The following is a 22038-nucleotide window of genomic DNA, read 5'->3' as shown; positions in this document are numbered from 1 at the left end:
TGTTAACGGCTGTTAACTTATATGTCCGATTCGACCAATAATTAAAATACAGTGTTTTATTTGGCAACAATTTATTAAGTGATGTATTTTTATTTCAATCCAAAAGTATTGAGTATTAAACTTCCAAATTAAAATTTGTTTGGGATTTTTTAAGCATTTTTGCCTTTAATGTTTTGTATTTTCTGAATGTATAACTCTTACTATGTTTGATTTTTACTGTTTAAAAATATAGGAACAATAATGTACAGTTCATTAAGTTAAAATCTAGATTATTATTAAATAATTTAAATTTTAATTATGTTTATTTTATTAATAATATTTATTTTGTTAAGTTTTTAAGATAATATAATTATATTTTGATTGTTATATCTAGGATTTCACCCATGGTATAACGTCTCGTATTACTATCAACTCAAACTCGTCCTACCATGTAATCTCGTTCACTGAAACTAAACATATCTAATAGATTTCACTCTTGGTATATCATCTCGTATTACAATCGACCCAAATCTGTCCTACCATCTAAACTCGTTCACTGAAATTAAACATTTTGTTTTTGTTATTTTATTTTAATAATACTTTAATTTAAAAGATATATAATTCAAATTAATTTAAAAATCTTCTTTCAAATGGTTATTTAATTGTTGTAAAAGTCATACATTATAATATTCTACATCCGTCTCTCCATCTAATCTAGTTCGGTAAATTAAACATTATTTTTTTTTTTTTGTTCTAATAATATTTTTATTAAAAGATTTATAATTCAATTCAATTTAAAGTTTTCTTTTGAAATGGTTATTTAATTTAATACATTTCATATATTATATATATTCTAAACATTTTTCGGTAAATATCCTAAATATTTTATAAATTTTAAATAACTATATTATTTATCTTTAATAAATTATAATGTTAATAAAATCCTAACATTTTTCCTTTTTAAAAGTAATTAGAATTGATGGATATATATTAGATAAGTAAATGCTAATAATTAAGAATATTAATTATTTGATAATAATAAATGTCAATAACATTTCTTGTAAATAAGTTCCAACTTGAAGATTTATTTGTTAAAATGGCAGCGAAAATGTATATGTAGAAGATGGAGATCATATGTTGGTGGTTGCTATTAGATGTAAAACATAACGTTGTACTGTGAACTATATGCCATGTATTTCTCCTCCACAAAATCTATTCTCTGGAAATTAACCTAAATTTTTAAATATCTGTATTTTGCCTCCTTTTCATTCTATTTTGTTTGATACAAACGATTGTGGTTTGTAATGTTAAAATTAGGAATGTTATTGAATGATATGTATATTTCATAAAAATAATAATAATAAAAGTAGGATGAATAGTAAAATTCCAAGGCATTTCATAATTTACCCATTACATGGTCAAAATTTATCAATATTTTAAAATAATAATAATCATCCAATCAAGATTTTGGGAATAGAATATCTTAAGAACTTAGTATAATTACATATATATATATATATTCCCTTTTAAATGTATCAAAAACAAACTAAGAACATACAAGGAATTTGATGTAGTACTATACAATTTACATGCAAACAGATGTAGTACTATTTGATGACAAAAAAAAAAAAAAAGATGTAGTACTATTTTATCTTTTCATCGGAATAATTCGGTCATGAAGCTATTAATTGGTTTTAATGAGAATTTATTATAACAGTTGTTGCCACACTGTCGAAATACTAACGCCTAACGGCTAGTTAAATAATTAACACGCGGTGAGAAGTGAGTGAGTTACACGAACCACTAAGAATCTAATATAGGAAGATAAGATAAGCATTTCACACGTGTGGTGTGGACAATTTAACAGTGTTAACACGCGCATGGCATGTGATCTAGAAATTAGAACATTAATTTTAGCGTTTTGACTTTGACCTTTGAATCACTAGGCGTAGGTATTTACACGTGTAACAATATAATTTTTTTCAATATGTGATGATCATGGGCCAACGTTTGTGGGTAAAGGTGTGGTGTTCGATCATGATCCACTTAAATTTACTGAATTTTAGAATTATAACAGCAGAAGGATATAAGTAATATACCAAACTTAACTATAATCTACCTCTCCTTGTCTATGTATACTAAATGTCTAACATGTAACACAAAGCTGTACAAAATTTTTAACTCTCAAATTTTTTGAAATAATGCAAAGCTGTAAAAATAGCTGTACGAGAAAACTGTACAATAAAACTGAAAATAAAAAAATTTGTAACGTTTTTGATAAAAGTTTTGTAAATGTATAACCATCAAAACTGTACAACTTCCAGCTTTGATAATGAATTACCATTCAAAGCTAGAGTTTCGAATTTTTTCATTGTATACAACCATTTGAACACAACTCTTTTCAATTATGCCATACATACATTTAGTTAATAAATTTTACCGATTAACTAGTACTGACAAAAGAAACAAAGAGTAATTATATTTTTTTGATAAATTGTTTTATTAGAAAAATACTTAAAATTGATAAAAATAAATAAACCCAATTGATATATTTGATATTACAATACCAGATATTGAAACAAATAAGACATGTTTTGTCTATATACTTCCAACTAGAAGATATTTATTTATCCATATCCTAGATATTTTAATGTGTGAATCTAATACATTCTCTTATATACGACCAAATAGTAAAACAATATGCCTCTCCTGCAATTTTTCTTCATCCAATATTTCTATGGAGTCATCTTCTTCACTCCTTCATCACTCTTACCTCTCTTACCTTAATCCAAAATTTGGAAAAAGACCTTTGGTTTCTTATCCATTAATGCAGAGTTCGCGAAAATGCAAACAAACTCGCATTTGTTCTAACAAGATGTATGTTCCCGGTATGTAACAATATGACATATTCATCACAAAATGTGGTTTTTATTCATACAGAATTGTTCTATATAGATTAATGCCTATTTTTCTAATGTTTTTTTTGTTATATAATTGAATTAGGCTTTGGAGAAGCTTCACCGGAGGCTAAGGCAGCGAAGCATCTTCATGACTTCTTTACTTACGTTGCAGTGAGGATAGTGTCTGCTCAGCTTGAGGTTGATTTGACGATTTATTTGATTTTTTAATTTAGGTGTTTTGATTAATAATAAGTATGATCTATATATTAATTAATGACAGAGTTATAATCCTGAGGCTTATATGGAGTTGAGAGAATTTTTAGATACAAACTCTGTAAGTGACGGTGATAAATTCTGCGCCACTCTCATGCGTCGCTCTTCACGTCACATGAACTTAGGTACCAAAAATAACACCTTTATATCAATAATTTGGTTATAAAATTCTAGTATGCGTTTTCTTTTTGTGAAACTTGTTAGTTGGAATTTTAATTCTAGGTTCTTAAAGTTATACATTATACTTTTTTAACAAATTTGGTTTTCTTCTAGTAATTTAGACGAAATCTCTTTACTTTTTCCAAACATTCTTTTCGTACATTGGAAGTTGAAACTTCTCACTAAAATAACTAGTTATGGGAGTTCGGTTTATATATTCGGTTTCAGTTATATCCATTCGCTTATCGTTTTTTTTTTTGTTTTAAAGTTTAGTATCCCTTCGGTTAATTTGAAAGTTCGGTTCGGTTTCGATTATTTCGGTTTTAAAATTTAGTATCCATCCGGTTATTTTGCTTTAAATATTTTTGGATATTTCGGTTATTTTCGGATATTTTTGGATATTTTCGGATATTTTGAGATATTTTTTTTATTATTTTTGAATATTTTTACTATTTTATATATATTCTCAAGTATTTTTAATTATCTAGTCTAGAAATAACTAATACTTTTGTAAATATATATTTATATTTTAGATATTTTTGGTTACTCAAAATATTTCGGTTGGTATCCATTCGGTTTCAGTTATTTCGATTATAAAATTTTGTATCCATTCAATTAGTTTCTGGTTATCGGTTCTGTTTACTTCGGTTTTGGTTTGGTACATCTGGTTCGGGTAATTTGCTCAGGCACAAAACTAACAGTATAACACAACTAATCTGTGCAATTCTTGTAAAGAAAAACTACTTCAAAAATTGCGTGACGAAATACAATTCCACCAATTTGCGGATTACTAACGAAATCACTTTGTAGATCCATAAGTTTCGTATATCTTTTAGGTATACATATACTTGATATGAGATAAGTAAACTAAAAACTTTGCTTTTTTTTTTTGGTATCATGGCCAATGCAACAAGCCCTTCGAATTTTAGAGGTAAGCTAAGCTTTTCTTTTCTCCTTTAATACATTTTCGAAAACACTTCTACATCTTTTCTCATCTCTACGTTTGTATTTACGGTTTGAAACCGTTTGTTACCGCTTAGGTACGGTCTGCTTATTGTAAAAACGATTTCGAATGGGATAATATGAAGCGCCTCGCCTTCAAGGTTCACTTCTATCTATCTCTCTCTCTCGTTGTACATATATGAATGCAAGTACGTAATGAAGCATCTTGTGTTTTTGAAAATGCAGAACGTAGATGATTCCAACACAAGACTCATGCGCGAGTACGTCTTGGAGACTAGCCATGTCGAAACCGATTCTGATAAGTGAAACCGAATATCTCTTCGAATCACATTCATATATATAGAGTCTTGAGAGTATACACACTTGAAACCGTTTGTACATACATATACATACCATTGTGCTATGTTACTCCCAGGTTTTGATACCTTAGTTTTTTTTACCTGCAAATCGATCAAAACCCGATTTTCTTTGCGGAGTTACCTAGAGACGGGAATGGATACCGGGAGAGGCATGGATTTTGCCCGACCCAAAATACGATTGAGCATAGTCTTCGATATTCTCTAACCTGTCATGAATCGAATAAGATGGGTTTAGGACCAACAAAAATGAAAGCTTCGTAGCTGAATAATTTAAAGTACAAAGTTTACTTTACCTATAGACATAGTTTACCATAATGCCTCCACTTTGACGAATACCTTTCTCTGATCGATCCGCCATCCAATTTATTCTTTCAACCATCTATGTAACGTATCAAAACATGAAAGCTTATCAATCTCAATCACTCTATTAACTAAAACCTATCGTCATTCACTGGACTTACCGCTCCATTTTGCAAGTGGAAGTTAGCAACAGAGTCTAAAGCTTTTCCTCTCTTCTTCTCTTGCAAGAGGTACCTATCAAAATCAAGAAAGACCATTGAAAGTTATGCCTATATGATTCATATATAACCATTACATCTCCTCCAAGAATGAACATACCTAGCACATAACCGCATAAGAATAGGTTCTAAAACTGGTAATAGGCGAGGCGAAGTAGCCCAATCGCAGTTCTTTACTGATAGCAAATTCAACAGAACTTCCATACCGTTGCTACCGGATGAAGATTCACTGCATAAAAAGATCACTGAGTTGATGACTTGAACTTGATTTTCTATATAACAGATAAGAACATAAGGGCATGAAGAAAATCTTACTCTGATAGAGTCATGAGGGCATGTTCCTCTTCTGGTAGTAATACTTTCTCACTAAACGTAGATGAAGGCGAATTGCTCTGTGTACCACGCTCATCTTCAGCAAATCTTGACTGAGATGATAACTTCGAGAGGAGCCATTGCATGAATCCAGGAATGGGGCTAAGTGTTGCAAATGTCTGCAACAAAAAGAACAGTTTTGTTGAGCAAGCAGATACAAACTTTTAGACCTGTAACAAGATTTGCATACAAATTAGTCAAAGTACTCACAGAAACATGTGGCATGTCTTTTTTCACCAACGTAATCACTCGTTTGATCAGAAATTTTCCGAGGTTTATCCCAGCTAAGCCAGGCTGCAAATACATAAGACAGAAGTCATAAAGCCATAGCTTTCATCAGAACCACGAAATGAATAGAAAATGTGAAAATCAACGAGAACAAATGTAAGAACTACAGATATGAAGGAAGAGTGTGCACATACCTGAGTTGAAGAAATAGAGTAAAATAAAGCGCATGTTGCTTGGTTCTCTGGTATGGGAGGATTGTCCCACAAAACTTCCTGCAACGCCAATGAATTTTTTAGACACATAGCTATAGAATCTAAACTATACCGAATAGTATCAAGATTAGTTTGACCTGAATTGTCTGAGCAACAGTCTCCATAAGAGCAACTTCTATAAAAATAAGTGGCTCACCTGAGAGTAACGACATAGAATGATCAAAGAATGTGGTCAACTTACAATCAAAGAGACATGAGTCCAGAGAAAGTAACTAACCAGGAACAGATGGATGAAAATATCCAAAGCATCGACGGCCTATTCCCAATCTTCTTTTAAGATCCAAGAGGTTGCTGATTGGATGCACCGCCTTATAAATAATGCGTTATTAGACAAAACTTTTAACATTCTGAAATAGCTGAGATTACTATAATGGAGACTAGTACTGCATACCTCATATGCAACAATTTTCTCAAGCAATGAAGCAGGATCATCCCAAGTAATTTGATGAAGCTCTAAAGTGGCAGGACTAAGCCACATACCGAGTTTCTCCTTCAGAAAAGAATCTAATGTTCGCAAAGACGGCGTGTTCTCTTTTCTATACATTAGAAACAACCATCAGTGTCAGATACAACCGGAAATGTTTTACCAACTGATTCGAAACTATCTTCAAATATTTGAGTTTCCAGTCACATAACAAGAGGACAAGAAACATTACGAGAGTATCGACAGAAGATCAGCTCGGAGGATGGACAAAAATCTCAACCCTCCAGGATGTGTATTCAACCTCTCAAATAAAACTTCATATGTTGGCCTAAGAGCATGCCTCAGATTCCTCTCAATGCGATAGAAAACAGAAGATAAAGCCCCCTTATCATCATCACCTAAAGAAAAGTACTCGCCCATCAATGGAGAATGTAACGAAGAATCACACAAGAAAAAACAAGAATGGCACAAGAATGACTCTCACTAGCTGGAGTTTCAAGTCCAAGATATTGCTTAACAAGTTCTCGGACTTGCTCTCGGTTAACATCATACTCCTTGGCTAAAACAAGCAGTAACTTCTCGCGGTCTTCAAGCGAAAGGCTAAAGTAACCCTATAAGCATTTTTAACCATATATGTAATCAGATTGAAAAGGTTAAACACATCAAAGATCAGAATCAAGAAACAACAATGTGAAGATAGTTTTACCTCTTGAAAATCATTAAGAGTAATGTCTAATACACCAGTTTTACTAGCTGAGATAGCTGAGTGCATTGTCTCTCGAACAACATCATAAACCCTAAAACAAAAACCAAACTCACTACTGCAAAGATCAATGGTGCTAAATCAATATCTACAATGAGAAATTACCTTCCAGTGGTACCAAAATCATTAGAATTTTGCACAATGTGATCTCTAGAATGATTCTCTTGAGGATTAGATTGAATTTCCTTCTGACAACAAAGTCAACAAACCATTATTATAGAGTCAAATTAGCCTTATTATATTCTTATCTTCTTAAAAACATTCAAGCTCCGATTAAAGCCATAGCCAATTTCTCACTCTCTCTCTCTCTTTTTCATCAAAAGATGTAAACTTTTCATTGCCCATGATTACAAATTGTGTGAATTTGGACAGAATCGCAAAATTATCCAAAAAATTCAAACAGAGAAAAAGAAAAGCTTACAGGAAATTGAGAGAGGGAAAATTTGGAGGGATTGTTGGATCTCATTCTAGCACGCAACAGAATCGCTAGATTTTTCTTGCTCATATCTGTTTCATTATGATCATCATCATCACGGTTAAAATTTCATCGGAGAAAAAAAGGAACTCAGGAAGAAGAAAAAAGCGATTTCGCAATCAGACATGACAGGAACCTTAAAATCTGGCCGTTCAAGTATCGGAAAAAAAAATCGAGACTTTGTATTCCCTTTTCAACGGATAGCGTAAAGGCACTGGCTTTTAAAACGGCGTCGGTTTTACTTTACCTGTCGCTTCACTTGCCACAAAAATTTGAATAAATGGCAGGAATGTCACTTTCTCCAAAATAATAATCACGAATGCCACTTATTCTTTATAATTTTATTTTTTTTTATAATTAAAACTGATGTAAATATCCAAATAACTTTTTAAAAAATTAAAATATACAGATCCAACTAAAATAATCCGACCCAAGTACAATAAAATAATTAACTTGGCCCAAATAATACTATATTTTTAATATGTAAAGTAACAGTTTTATCCAAATTTAAAAGCATTATTCTTAATAAATAAAAACAGGATTCATATTTAGAAGAAAAAAATTAAAATTAAATAAATTTTGAAATATAAGTAATAGATTTTTTTTTAAAAATCTCTATTGATAAATTCGAAATGTATGTATTATTCGAAATATGTTTTAGTTGTTGATAACATTTTTAATTATTTTTGAAATAAATATAGTTTATTTATCTATTTATATTAAAATTTAACAATTTAATATCTAAATATATTTTAAAGTTTATCACTTAATAAATATAGTTTATATATATTATTTTAAAGTTTATCACTTAATACATATAGTTTGAAATAAATATAGTTTTGAAATAAATATAGTTTATATATATTATTTTGGACAAAATTTTGTTTAAAATATTTAAGATAAGAATTATCTTTTAAATTATAGTTAAATCAAATATTAACTTATGGATTTTTTCTGTTTAAAGTTTTAATTATATTAAATTATAATGAGGTTATTTTATTAATTTTATATATAAAGTAGGATATAGTATTTTTCAAATAAAAACTCATAAAAAAGGCATTTTCCAAATTTACTCATATCATACGCCCGAAAAATCGATTGGAACTTATTCAATTGAACAATTTGAACTATATAAGTTGAACTCGTTCGATTGAACCAGATGAACTAGATCAGTTGAACTATTTGAACTAGATCAGTTGAACCATTTGAACTAGATCAATTGAACCAATTTCAGTTATACCATTTTATTATGCAACAATGGATTGGTTTGGGGAGCAACGCGATTCAGTTACTACATTGTACTGACTACCATTGCAAATATCTAAACAGCCATTTTTGTTTCGTTCATTCACTTTCTTCAATCGAGATCTATAGACAGAGTAGAACAAACAAAGCGCTTGTAAAGAAAAGAAGACGTTGCGACGGAAGAAAAAGCGACCGATGAAATATATGAGTCGACCGGAGATGGTATCTCTAAAGGAGGAACGTTTCCAGAGTGGACAAAGTAAATATCGAGATATCGATCTAGATTTCGATCCAACAATATCGATGGAGGAAGACACATCACCTGAGAATCGACGGCTGCCGAAATGGATGAGCCGACCAGAGATGGTTTTTCCCGAGTCGACAGAGCCAATTGAATTTATACACCAAAAAATGGTTAAAAAAAAAAAAAAACTGGTTTCCATCAACCAGAGAAAAGCGTCGTAAGAGGAAGAACAAGACTATGCCTGGGATACACTTGAACAATTTGTTGCACATGAAAAAATTAATTCATGTATTTTGAATTTGTATTTCTCGGATTTGTATGAACAATTCAACTAGTTCAACTTATTGGATTAGATTAAAAACATATATGTATTTGTGTTCGTGGTACTTTTTAATTTATTTAGTTGAGCTAGTTCAAATGTCTTTCTTTGGTTTTCGTGGTAACATTTAATATAATTAGTTCAACTAGTTCAACTAAATAACGTTAAAATGATTAAATTTGTAAAATTGATAATTTATTATACATGTAAAATTATATACGAATATCCCAAATTATAAATAAATAATTTTAGATCAATGCAATAAAATTTAATATTTTCTAAAATCCAATTTTGTTTTCATATAAAACACCCCTTCTAATATAAGAAACATTTAGTCTATGAGCACCTTATATGAAGTAAAATAGGTAAAAAACCAAGTTTTCACCGATGTCATATTATGAAAACTTTGGAAATACAAAATAATAGAGAAAAAGTGTGCGTTCAACTTATAATTAATTATTTACCTTCTAATTCAACTGTAAATTATGAAAATTGTGGAAAGTTCAACTATGAATACGATGGTACAACGGTATAACTACGAGTATCTTCTACCGCAAAAAGATAAAATATTTTTTAGTGGGGTCCATATGTTGAGTAAATACAGTCACTAAATTAAATCCAACGTTTTTGTAGGGTTTATATATAGAATATTTATGTTTTTCTTATTTTTATTTTATTTTTGAAATTAAATAAAAAATTATTCATTAAGGGTAAAATAGGAATAACACATATAAAGTGGCATACAGATCAAAAAGTGGCATGCCGGATTCAAATTTCTGGTTCAGTGACATTCTTGACTGGGACTCCAAAAATATATTATGAGGATAATTCCAATAAGGTTTCTCCACATCTATAATTGAGAATAGGACTGGGCACATTACCCATACCCGATCCCCGAACCCGAACCCGACCCGAATTAAGGGGTTCAGTACGGGTATGGATTCTATTAATAACCCGATCGGTTTATAGATTTCATGTCTTTGGTTACCCGTACCCAATCGGTTATTACCCGATAATCGAACCCCATCCGAACTAACCCGAACATATATAAGCATTTCTGAGACTTAGAACCCTAATTCACTTTCCTTTCTTCGATTTCTCCACTACTCAGCGGCGATCTCCGAAATTTGCGAGCCATGATTCACAAATCCTATATATATATATATACCCCCACTAAGCAAACTAGAAACCCTTATTAGCAATTTTGCAGCGTCTCCTCCATCAGAGAACTCGAAGTATCATTCACAGGTACTAAAGTCTTCCTCTTCTTCGTAATTTTTTCATTATCTTTGTATGATCATTAGTTGTATGATATTCTGTATTTTGTAATGTTTGTTGCTAGTTGTCGATTTTCTGTATAATGTTTATTGACCTTGAAATAAGGCTAATGGTATTTTGACATAGTATATGGCTTCATGTGGAGTTTGATGCTACTTGGTAGATGTCGTGTTTCTTGAAACTAGTTGGTGGCTTCTTCTTTACTCTTTCGTAACTAGTTAATGTTGCTATGTTTGTCTGATATTTAAAAATTTATGTTTCTATGTTTGTTATTTTGTTAGATTTCGTCTTTCTATGTTAATGACTTCTTTTTAGTCTCTGTAATTGTTTATATGCTTGCCTTTGTTACACATAGTTTGTCTCATGATTGTTTTTGTCTAATCACTTGATTGATGTTCTGTATTTTTATATGTATGTTGCTAGATGTCGTTATTGTCTTTGTCTAATAATAGATGGCTTGTTAGATGACTTATTATCATTTGACTGTATTTCACATAGTGGAGTTTGTTGTGGCAATAATTCAACGTAGATAATTTGAAAGAATAAGTAGATATTTTGTAACTAGATTCAAGTTTATGCCTTCATGTGGAGTTTGTTTCTAGATGTCGTGCTTTTTTTATTTGGAAATAGGTTCTGGATTTTTTTTTAACGCTTTAGTAACTTGTTTATGTTTCTATATGTGTCTGATCAGTATTCTTAATTTATTTGTAATGTTTCTTCGTATTTTTGATACTTTGAATCTCTGATCATTAGTCTTTGTAATGTTATCCGAGAGAAAACAAAGATAATAATCAATTTATTATATTCTTCTTATTTGTAGATGGATTCATCATCATCATTACCAGCTGAAGATAACAGAGATTTTGATGATGAAGAAGAGTATATGACTCCTGATTTGGGTCAAAGGGGTAAAAGGAAGCAAACACCTGAAGCTGGAGATTCGTCTGAACAAACTAAGCCTAAGAAGATACTTCCCTCAAGATCAGATGTGTAGAATCATTTCAAAAGACGATTGCCCATCCGTGACGAGAGTAATTGTCACTATTGCAAAAAGGAGCTTTCATATCCAACAAATTCAGGGACTAAAAACTTGTGGAATCATCTTGAGATTTGTAAGGAATACAAAGCATGGAAAGATGGTCAAGATCCGAAAGAGGGTCAACAAGTTATTAACAAGAAAGGAAATCTTCAAGTTACAAAAGTTTCTGAGAATGTTTTTCAGAGAAGCAGTGAATGAGATGCTTGTGATAGGAGAGTTGCCATATTCTTTCATTGAAAGTATGGCTTGGAGACACTTTTGCAACAAGGTACTTTTGAAATAAGGTAGATTCTTTCTTTTTACATATTTCTATACTTGAATAGTTGAATGACTCTCTCTCTCATTGTATATACTATTTAGGTAATCTTGTGCAATCCACACTCAAGAAGAACCGCAACAAGAAACATTGTTGAGATGTATGTTAAGAGAAAGGCTGCTCTAAGGAAATGGTTCCAAGGCAACAATCAAAGAGTCTCGCTTACATAAGATATATGGGTTTCTCATGTCATAGGTAATGTTTTCTGAATTTCTAAAATTAATTTGCGATCATTAACTTGTCTTACTTAATGTATTAACATGACTTAATGTTGATTGCTATTCACAGGTGATAGTTATATGGTTATAACAACACATTATGTTGATGCCTATTGGAAGTTAGAGAAGCTGATTATAGGTTTCAAGTATGTCACAGATCACAAAGGTGAGACAATTGCTGTTGTTTTACTAGAATGCCTAGCTGATTGGGGGATAGAAAAGATCTTTTGTGTGACTGTTGACAATGCTACTGCTAATAGTAATGCGTTAATGAGGTTTGAATCTAGCTTTTCCAGTCTTTCGAATGATGCTTTTGTGATGAAAGGGGAATTCTTCCATATGAGATGTGCTGATCATATCATTACTTTGATTATGGGGGATGGATTGGCTGATCTAGATAATAGTATAAATGCAATCCGAAATGCTGTCTCTTATGTTAGATCGGGAACAAATAGGCAAAAAGCATTTGAACAGAAGGTAAATTCTGGTAGGATGACTAGAGGTAGTTTACCATTAGATATCAAGACAAGATGGAACTCTACATTTTTTGATGTTGTCAAAGGCAGTTTTTTTCAAAGCTGCGTTTGAAAAGATGGAGTTAGAGGCCAAGCTGTACAATGACCATTTCTTGGAGTCTGAAAAGGGGAAAAAAAGGATTGGACCTCCTTCACTGGAAGATTGACGTGCAGTAGAGAGGATCAATAAGTTTTTGGTCATTTTCTACCACTCTACCTTGGTAGTCTCAACCTCTACTACTTTGAATTCTCACAAGTGTTTTGGTGAGATAGTGAACATAACAACGAATCTTCGGATACATCGTAATAGTTTTGACAGTGATTTGAAGAAAAAGGCTAAGGATATGTATGAAAAATTTGATAAGTATTGGGATGGCTTGAAGAACATAAAGATGTGGATAGTGGCGACTGTGTTTGATCCTAGGAAGAAGATGCAATTTGCAAACTTGTGTTTTGCGGATTTGTATAGTGAAGGTTCTACAAATGCTAAGGTGCTTTATGAATCTGTCTATGATATCTTGGTGGATATGTTTAAGGAGTATACTGGAAGGTATGGTAAAGCTACCGATGTGCAAGATTCTCAATCACAGTCATCTCAGTCTACTCAAGAAAAGCAAGCAGAGACAGAATTGGGTGTTGAAGAAGATCCTAGTTATCGTTCTATTGATAAAAGGTACAATGCTTTACTGAATGTGACATGAGTGAAACAAACAAAGAATGAGTTGTATTCATATCTGAAGGAACATGTTGAGAATCCAGTGGTGTTTCCAGGAACTAAGTGGACTCCTCTCTCATGGTGGAAGGACAATTGTGGCAAGTACCCAATATTGTCATAGATGGCTAGAGATGTATTTGCTACGCAAGTTTCCAGTGTTGCATCTGAAAGTGCTTTTAGCACTAGTGGAAGTTGTCTAACACACTATATGGTTGAAATTTTGATGTGTATTGAGCAGTGGATGAAACAAGACCTGAAAGATGAAGCAAAAGTCCTTACAAATTTACAAATACTTGCTGATGTCAAGTATGAAGACAAACTTCAAAAAAGTTTGTATCTTTGCTAATTACATGTTATTTCCTCTCTTCTATTGATGCTTAAACTTAACAAAAAAAAATTCTTGTTTGTAAGCTTTCTCTGAGTTAGACAATCCACCACCATTGGATGTCTAAATCACTTTGCTAGTTTGGTACAAGGTAAATTTTTAAAACATTTCTTGTTTTCTTACATTTTTTAACTCTAAAGTTTCATATGCTTATAGCTCTTATTTTGTTCATTTGATGCCTCACAAGCCACAAGAAGTTATGAAGGCTATTGGCTATTGCTTCCGGTGTTTGCTGTTGTGAAGTCACATGAAGAACGTACTCAATTTGAGAATATAGAGCATGTTATGAACTTCATGAAGAGAGTAGAATTACCAGTGGAGTTACAAAATTCAATTCCATGGATTGTATGGGGGCTTTTGAAAGCACGAAATTCTTCAGTCTATGCAGATAGAGTCAACGACCACAATATCGTGATAGCCACTACATTGGAAGAAGCAGAGGAATGGAGTACACAAAACTCTGTGGCTTCTCAAGAAAATTGTTCGCTAGGTAAAAGGATTAGCAGGTTGTCCCGTCGTTGGAGTAAGTTAGAATTGGGTTGTCTTAAATGTAATGTCCATTCTTCATAGATTAGCGATTCAACTCTTGTGGGGGAGCCTGGATTTTGCGAAATCATTTAGGTGATGTTCTGTTTCACGCTCGTGATTCTTTTCTACCAATGATCAATAGAATTGAAGCGGAGTTAAGATGCATCCAATGGAGTCTTCAAAGCTTACATGATCTTCATATTGAATCGTGTGAAGTTTGGTCAGATTGTGCATCGGCTTTACAGGCGCTAGCGTCACCAGAGAAGTGGCCAAAATATCGCTCTCAACTCAATAGCAGCAGAGAGCCTTTCGCACCGTTAAGGTCTCACGAATAAGGTTTATTCTTTTTATATCTTTCGTTCTGTTTCTTAGTTGATGTACTTTGTTTTTCAACTCTTGTTTTTATTACTCTTTTTTATTGATGAAGACATTAGAAAAAAAAAGAATAATGATAGATATACTATAAGAAAAAAAAATATGAGAAAGAGAACAATCATGAAAAAAGTAATAATAGAAAACCTTTATATTAATTTTTTTTTTGTATTTAGATGAGTGTTTTTACTACTTAATCGAAGAGAATAGACAAATATTACGGTAAGTGATAAATGAATTTGGGCTCTATATAATATTTGATACGCAAGTGTTTCTTTGACTTTTGCAACACTCTCCCTTGGAGTTTATTTGTCATTTATCTCTTTGCGATGTCCTTCATGTTGCCTTGTTAAAAACAATTCTAGGAAATCCCATTAGTATAAAACCATAGTAAGGTAAAAGAGTACAATGATACAAGCTCCCCCTCGAATGACTAGGAACGATACTCTAAAGATTCTGTTGATGGCGTATTCCAATGTTATGGACATGTTTTCTGAAAGTTGTAGTATGTAATGACTTTATGAAGAGATCTGCAGCATTGTTACATGATCGAACATATTTCACTTAAATTTCTTTATTCTTCTCAAGCTCTTGGGTATATGAAAATAATTTTGGAGGGATATGTTAGGTTCTAGCGTTTTTAATATATCCTTCTTTTGTCTAAGCAACACATGCATCATTATCCTCATATAAGACGGTTGGTTCTATATTCACATGCATTCCACTGCTTGATTGAATGTGCTGACTTATTTATCTTAGCCACAAAAAGTTCCACTCGCTTCGTGAAGTGCGATGATTTCAATGTGGTTTGAAGAGGTGGCTACTAGTGTCTGTTTCTGAGAACGTCACGATATAGAAGTGCCCCCAATTTCGTGAAAATATATCCAGTTTGGGATCGAGCTTTATGTGGATTTGATAAATATCTCGCATCTACAAAACCAAAATTTGACCTTTTGAGTTTTTAGGGTAAAATAACCCTAAATCAATAGTCCCTTGAAGGTTACGAAAAACATGTTTTATCCCATTCCAGTGTCTTTGTGTAAGGAACAAACTAAATATTGCTAAAATATTAATAGCAAATGATATATCAGGTCTAGTGCAATTTGCAAGGTACGTAAAGCCTCCGATTGCGCTTAGATACGGGGGTACTTTAGGATCAAGTATCTCTTCATTTTCTTCATGTGGTCGGAAAGGATCAGTTTTAACATTAAGTGAACTAACGACCATTGGTGTACTAAGAGGATTTGCTTTATCCATTTTAAAACGTTTTAAAACTCTTTTAGCTGTAGATTGATGTACAAAAAATCCTTATGAGAATGTCCAATTTATAAACCAAGGCAAAACTCTTGAGTTCCGATGATGTTTATATCACCAACATATACTGCAATAATTACGAATCTAGATATAGTTGCTTGATGATAACACATGGAAATATAGGGTTATTTACATATCTTTCTTTTATTAAATGCTCACTTCGACGATTATACCACATACGTCCAGACTGTTATAAACCATACAATGATCTTTGTAATTTTATTGCACATAACTCTATGGGTTTAGAGTTTAACTTTTTAGTCATTTTAAATCCATTTGGAATTCTCATGTACATGTCAGCATCTAATGATCCATATAAATATGTTGTTACGACGTCCATGAGTCGCATTTCTAGAATTTTATTAGCTGTAAAGCTCATTAAAAACCTAAATATGATGGCATCCATAACAGGAGAATATGTTTCCTCGTAATCAATTCTCTGAGAGAAACCTTGGGCCACAAGACGAGCTTTGTAGCTCGTTATTTCATTTTGTTCATTACGTTTTCGGACAAAAACCTATTTATAACTGTCCGGTTTTACAGTCTCATGTGTGACCATTATAGGTCCAAATACATTTTTTTGGTTAAGCAAATCAAGTTCAACTTGTATTGCATCTTTTCATTTTATCCAGCCATGCCTCTTTTGACATTCATACACAGACTTTGGTTCTAGATCTTTGTTTTCTTCATTTATTTCTCTTGAAACAAGGAACAAGAAAATATCATCCATTTTATTTTGATTCCATATCTTTTCATTATATATGGACGTAATTGATAGACATCTCATGATTTTCTTCCGATTCATGAGGTTCATCATTATTGATAGGGTCATGATTTGTTTCTCCCATAACATTTTCTGTTATTATGAGAGTATCATGTTTTTCCGTTTCTTTTCGCTTTGTGGGATTTTTGGCCTTAGAACCAATTGGTCTACCGCGTTTCAATCGTGTTTTAGGCTCACGCGTTTCATCTACTTTCCCTTGTTCTTGTGGGATTTCAAGCCGATCACGAGCATTTACTGCTGGTATATGTGATTTAGTTACCGTTTTGGTATCCACAAATGCATTAGGTAGTTGGTTTGCTAAACTCTATAAATGCACAATTCGTCAAACTTCCAGTTCTGACTGTTTAGTGGGAGGATCAAGGTGTAATAGTGATGGTACACACCATTTAATTTCCTTTTCCATCTTTTTATTTTCTCTCCCTAGAACTGGGAATTCTTTTTTGTCAAAGTGACAATCGGCAAAACATGCGGTAAATACGTCACCAGTTTGATGTTATAGGTATCATATAATTTACGGAGTATCACAACCAACATATATTCCTAACCTTCTCCGTGGCCCCATTTTAGTACGTTATGGAGGTGCAATGAGAACATATACCGCACAACCAAAGATTTTTAGATGAGAAATATTAAGTTCTCGACCAAATGCTAATTGTAATGGAGAATGATTGTGATATGCACTTGGTCTTATGCGTATAAGTGATTTTGCATGCAAAATAGAATGTCTCTAGACTGAGGTTGGAAGATTCGATCTCATGATTAACGGCCTCACAATTAATTGCAAACGTTTAATTAAAGATTCAGCCAAGCCATTTTGTGTATTGACATGGGCTACATGGTGTTCGACATTTATTCTTGTTACCATGCAAAAATCATTGAATGCTTGAGACGTAAATTCATCACCGTTATCTAATCTAAGTCCATTGATTTGACAATCATGAAACTGAGCTCTTAGTTTGATTATTTGAGTCAAAAATCTTGCAAATGCCACATTTTGAGATGATAACAAACAAACATGTGACTATCTACTAGACGCATCTATCATTACCATGAAATAATAGAATGGTCCACATGGTGGGTGTATAGGTTTACAAATGTCACCTTAGACTCGTTCAAGGAATTTTGGTAATTCTTTATCGATTTTGCTTGGCGATGGCCTTATAATCAATCTTCCTAGGGAACACGCAACACATGTCCCTTGATAAATCGCTTGGGGTTTCATTGAATGTCCATGTGAGCTCTCTATAATTTTTTGCATCATCGTGGTGCCTGGATGACCAAGACGATCGTGCCACAATGTGATCATCATGATCTCTTTTGATAACATGATGTGATTCTATTGAATTAATGGATGTATGATGCAATCCTGATGGGAGTCTTGGTAATTTTTCCAAAATGTGTCTTTTTCCTAAATTTTCAGAAGTGATATACATGTACTTTTTTCCATCCATTCTCAGCTGCAAACTGAGTGTCAAATCCATAAAGGTATATATCTTTGAAACTCAAAAAATTTCTGTTTGAATTTGGAAAAAACAATGCATTGTTTATCGAGAACTTTGTCCCGTTAGGTAATGCAAAAATTGCTTTACCGGTCCCTTTAATTAAGTCTATGGGACCTGATATTGTGTTAACGATAACTTTCGTCGATTTCAAATTAGAGATTTATTTTTTATGTTTTAGAATAGTGTGCGTTGTTCCACTATCCGGTATGCAAATATCTCCAAGGTTTGCCTTAGATAATGTTCAAGTTGTAATGTGATCCATTTCTAAAATAAACATAATCCATTAATGTAAGTAGAAAATAAATTTATTCATCAAACACAAAGCACATGATTATTATACATGATAGGTAACACAAGCACATGATACTTATACATGATAGGTAATACAAGCACACAAATTTAGGACATTTCAAGCAAGCGTCGATTTATTTATGGCACATAAATTCGAGGCATGCACGATAGAAATTTCAGTTTTCAAGAAGGGCAGCCTCATCGAGATCATTAGCAAAGTCAGAAGCATCAAGGTGGGTTGTACCCTTAGAATGTTCTTCAAGGTTCATTTTCTTTCCTTTTCCCTTAGCGGATTATTTGTATAGAGCACAAAGGTATGCTGGATTTTGGCATACTTGAGACCAATGTCCCTTAGTGACACATCTGAAACAAGCACTCTCACGTTTTCTTGAGAAGTATTTGCTTGGATTTCTTTCCTTTCGAATCATGCTCAGGACGAATCCATTGCTATTAATTCATGGTTTGTGGATTAAAGCCTCTTCCACTTCCGCGTTAGCTTCGGCAACCACGTCCCCTAAAAGTTTTGTTTTCTCTTTCCGGATTTTTAACATCCAATGCATTTCACCTCAGGGAATTCCTTTGATCCGGTAGGTCGGGACATGTGATTCTTGATTAGGAGCTCACTTTCTTTTCAGCTATTAAGAGCGCCACAATCAAATCTGAGAATTTGGTATATCCACGCAACCTTTATTGTTGTTACAAAGTAATGTGGTTTTTGTGAAACATGGTGTACGTTTTTTCAAGGATATGGGATTCAGAAATAGTTTTTGACCACAATATCTCAGTTTGGCCACAATTCTTAACATGGCGGAATTGTATTTCATTACCTTGTCAAAGTCTTGGAACCTTAGACTTTGCCATTCGTTCCGGGCAAGTGGGAGAGTGATGTCCCTTTGGTGATTAAAACAATCTTTCAAAGAATTCCTTAGTTCTTTAAGATCTCTCATGTGTGCATAGTCATATATGACACTTTCATCCAGGTGTCTTCTAAGGAAGATCACCGATTTTGTTTTTTTTTTGGGCCGTTGAAGAATTATTCTCTTTATAGTCTCCGTTAAATGTAGCTCAACATTGGTAATCCACGATATGTAGTTAGCCCCGGTAATCTTTAAAGGCAGAAAATTGGAGCTTCTCGATATTTGCCATTTCGTTTCTAAAATAAATTTTTAAAGAATTTTATTAGAAATTTAATTTATTTCATTTTAGAACATGAGAGGTGCTTGAATAAGCAATGCAAGTACAAGAAATACAATTACCATAAATTGCAACAATTATAAAAACGATTACAAAAACTAAAAACGGATGAGTCATTTTTAGAGAGATGATATTCGGAGAAAATGAAATAATTGAGTGAGATGAATGAATGAGAAATAAGAGTATCTACTACTAATAAAAGAAGCTCTTTGATGCCTCTCAAAGTGACCACATCAGCAAAATAAAAACTATCTAAGAGGATGCCACATTAGCCTAAAAACTATGCGTTTCTAATTTTCTTCCAGTTGGTGTATCATCACCATCAATCAAAAAACTTATATGACACAATTTTTCTTTTAAATTTAAGAAATTGCTTCAAAATTTTAGACTTTAATAGGGTTTACATAGATGATAATGTCAGTAAGTTGAACAGTTTCCTTTCCCATAACTTATTCAGTTCTAATAACCGATGCATATACTCATATCTACATCATTGAAGGCTTTCTTTTCACCTTTTTTGTTTTTGTTTCCTGATTTCAGATCCGATTGTCCGTATGAACAGAGGTCCCTCAGTTTTGTTTGAAGTTGTCATAGAGCCAACTTGGTACGCTCCTTAAGTTGTCACTTTTCTTTGTCGGCTTTTCAAATATTAGTGTAGACAGGTATTGTTTATGCACTCTTCTGTTAGTAGCTTATGTAAGTTTAATATAACAATGTGGGATTTGATAGGTTTATATCACTTTTGTGTTTCAATGATGCTTCACTATTTGATATCCTCATAATTAAAGAGAATGTTATTTCTCTGTATATTTGTGTTATGAATAAGGATCCGAATAGATATTTCAGATTTCTTACTTCATCTTGATTTCTTGACCCTTCTTCATGTAGAAACTTTGTTCATATATTTTTTACTTCACATCTTCAGCAAAAAGATGTTCACTTACATCATTGACATGACGAACCCTACACAACAGAGACCCAATATGGATAGAAGAAAGTATTAAATGACGTTTATAATAATTATCTTCGTGGTATAACTCCAAGAGAAAGGTTTGTTGACTTTCTTTAGTGGTTAACCTCATACGAGTATCAACATTCAACACAACAATCCTAGGTCACTGGAAATGAAACAACTGGTTAGTCATTTTTCTTTAACAAAACAGCAATTTGTTAGTCATTTTCTCAACAGGTAGCACTGGTTAGACAAACATACTATTCAACCTCGGACATGGCATAAAGGGATACCAAGAACTCAATGACCTGCTACAAAAAACGGAACAGTAACATTAACCTCATGTTAGGCTGTGATGGAAGCCAATCTTCAGATCATATTATTCGTCATCTAAGTATTTTCAACTTTATGTTTCTCACTTTCCATCAATATAGTAATATTTTCATTTTTTGAATACATAAATTCGAAAATCAAATTTAATAAATTCATCTTACTATCTTCAACTCTTCAAGTATCTTCATGTAGTAAAGAATTATATATCTCCACAAAATCTTGTGACATCATCATTGCAAAACACAATGAATGATTTTAAATCTTTATTAATTTTTAATGGCTCTAACAGTTGTATACAAGAAAGAAAAAGAAAAAGAACAAAGCAAGAAGTTAAAACTAGGATACTACACATTACATTTCTAAATTTTTGGTTAAACTAGAATTTTACTCATGGTGTTATTTTAAGTGATAATTGTTAGACTGTGAGCACTTGAACTCCACTGATTTACCATGACTGAGCTCATAAATACATTTGTCTTTGATAAATTAAGATTTGTGGTAATCATGATACCTGCAATGTTAGGATCGGATATGCATGCCGCCGGGAGTTGCAAATGATCCAGCTCTCAAAATATTCACTTAGGTACATGTTTAACTTCTTCTCTTAGAAGTAAATATGGTAATCAAGGAACACATGTATATGGATTTTAATTTACTGGTGAGGGGTGACAAAGAGTTAAGGCCAGCAAAGGGAACAAAAACGTTGTCAAGAGAAGGGAGACGTCTAACAAAAAAAACTACACACTTATCGTCTCAGTGATAATTTGCAATCTAAAGTTAACTTTCAAATGATAATTAATCTTAACAGA

At 32.5% G+C, this 22038-nt stretch overlaps 2 protein-coding genes and 2 pseudogenes across 5 annotated transcripts; 2 read left to right on the top strand and 2 right to left on the bottom strand.

Moving 5' to 3' along the window:
- Nucleotides 1–2662: 2662 nt before the first annotated feature.
- On the top strand, nt 2663–4727 carry RbcX1 (Chaperonin-like RbcX protein). The gene is made up of 6 exons (NM_116671.3): nt 2663–2867; nt 2983–3077; nt 3160–3277; nt 4226–4242; nt 4352–4414; nt 4500–4727. Exons 1-6 carry the CDS (start codon nt 2717–2719, stop codon nt 4578–4580), a joined length of 525 nt encoding a protein of 174 aa, NP_567263.1. The 5' UTR covers nt 2663–2716; the 3' UTR covers nt 4581–4727.
- On the bottom strand, nt 4587–7939 carry AT4G04320 (malonyl-CoA decarboxylase family protein). 2 transcript variants are annotated; one of them, NM_116670.5, is made up of 15 exons: nt 7632–7939; nt 7316–7398; nt 7154–7244; nt 6932–7058; nt 6680–6845; nt 6415–6559; nt 6241–6331; nt 6101–6159; nt 5946–6023; nt 5734–5817; nt 5467–5642; nt 5252–5380; nt 5095–5167; nt 4927–5012; nt 4587–4839 (listed from the first exon to the last, which is right to left on the bottom strand). In NM_116670.5, exons 1-15 carry the CDS (start codon nt 7713–7715, stop codon nt 4755–4757), a joined length of 1557 nt encoding a protein of 518 aa, NP_192341.2. In that variant the 5' UTR covers nt 7716–7939; the 3' UTR covers nt 4587–4754. The 2 variants fall into 2 exon arrangements, with proteins under 2 accessions (NP_192341.2, NP_974511.1); NM_202782.2 differs by having other exon boundaries at nt 7316–7395; nt 7632–7750.
- A 3652-nt stretch (nt 7940–11591) lies between these two features.
- AT4G04316 lies at nt 11592–14819 on the top strand (annotated as a pseudogene; the record flags this gene model as incomplete). Its single annotated transcript has 1 exon — nt 11592–14819.
- A 486-nt stretch (nt 14820–15305) lies between these two features.
- On the bottom strand, nt 15306–19697 carry AT4G04313 (annotated as a pseudogene; the record flags this gene model as incomplete). The annotated part of the gene is made up of 1 exon: nt 15306–19697.
- Between the last annotated feature and the right edge of the window lie 2341 nt (nt 19698–22038).

The sequence above is a fragment of the Arabidopsis thaliana genome, chromosome 4 (assembly GCF_000001735.4).
Source record: "Arabidopsis thaliana chromosome 4, partial sequence".
Lineage (NCBI taxonomy): Eukaryota > Viridiplantae > Streptophyta > Magnoliopsida > Brassicales > Brassicaceae > Arabidopsis > Arabidopsis thaliana.
This window is presented reverse-complemented; position numbering and strand designations above follow the sequence as displayed.

Coding starts and splice junctions, on each gene's coding strand:
- RbcX1 (NM_116671.3), top strand. CDS start 2,717: ATGGAGTCATCTTCTTCACTCCTTCATCACTCTTACCTCTCTTACCTT. Junction 3,078..3,159: donor TAGTGTCTGCTCAGCTTGAG/GTTGATTTGACG, acceptor AATTAATGACAG/AGTTATAATCCTGAGGCTTA. Junction 4,415..4,499: donor TGAAGCGCCTCGCCTTCAAG/GTTCACTTCTAT, acceptor TTGAAAATGCAG/AACGTAGATGATTCCAACAC.
- AT4G04320 (NM_116670.5), bottom strand. CDS start 7,715: ATGAGCAAGAAAAATCTAGCGATTCTGTTGCGTGCTAGAATGAGATCC. Junction 6,846..6,931: donor TGGACTTGAAACTCCAGCTA/GTGAGAGTCATT, acceptor ACTTTTCTTTAG/GTGATGATGATAAGGGGGCT. Junction 5,381..5,466: donor GCCCTCATGACTCTATCAGA/GTAAGATTTTCT, acceptor CTTTTTATGCAG/TGAATCTTCATCCGGTAGCA.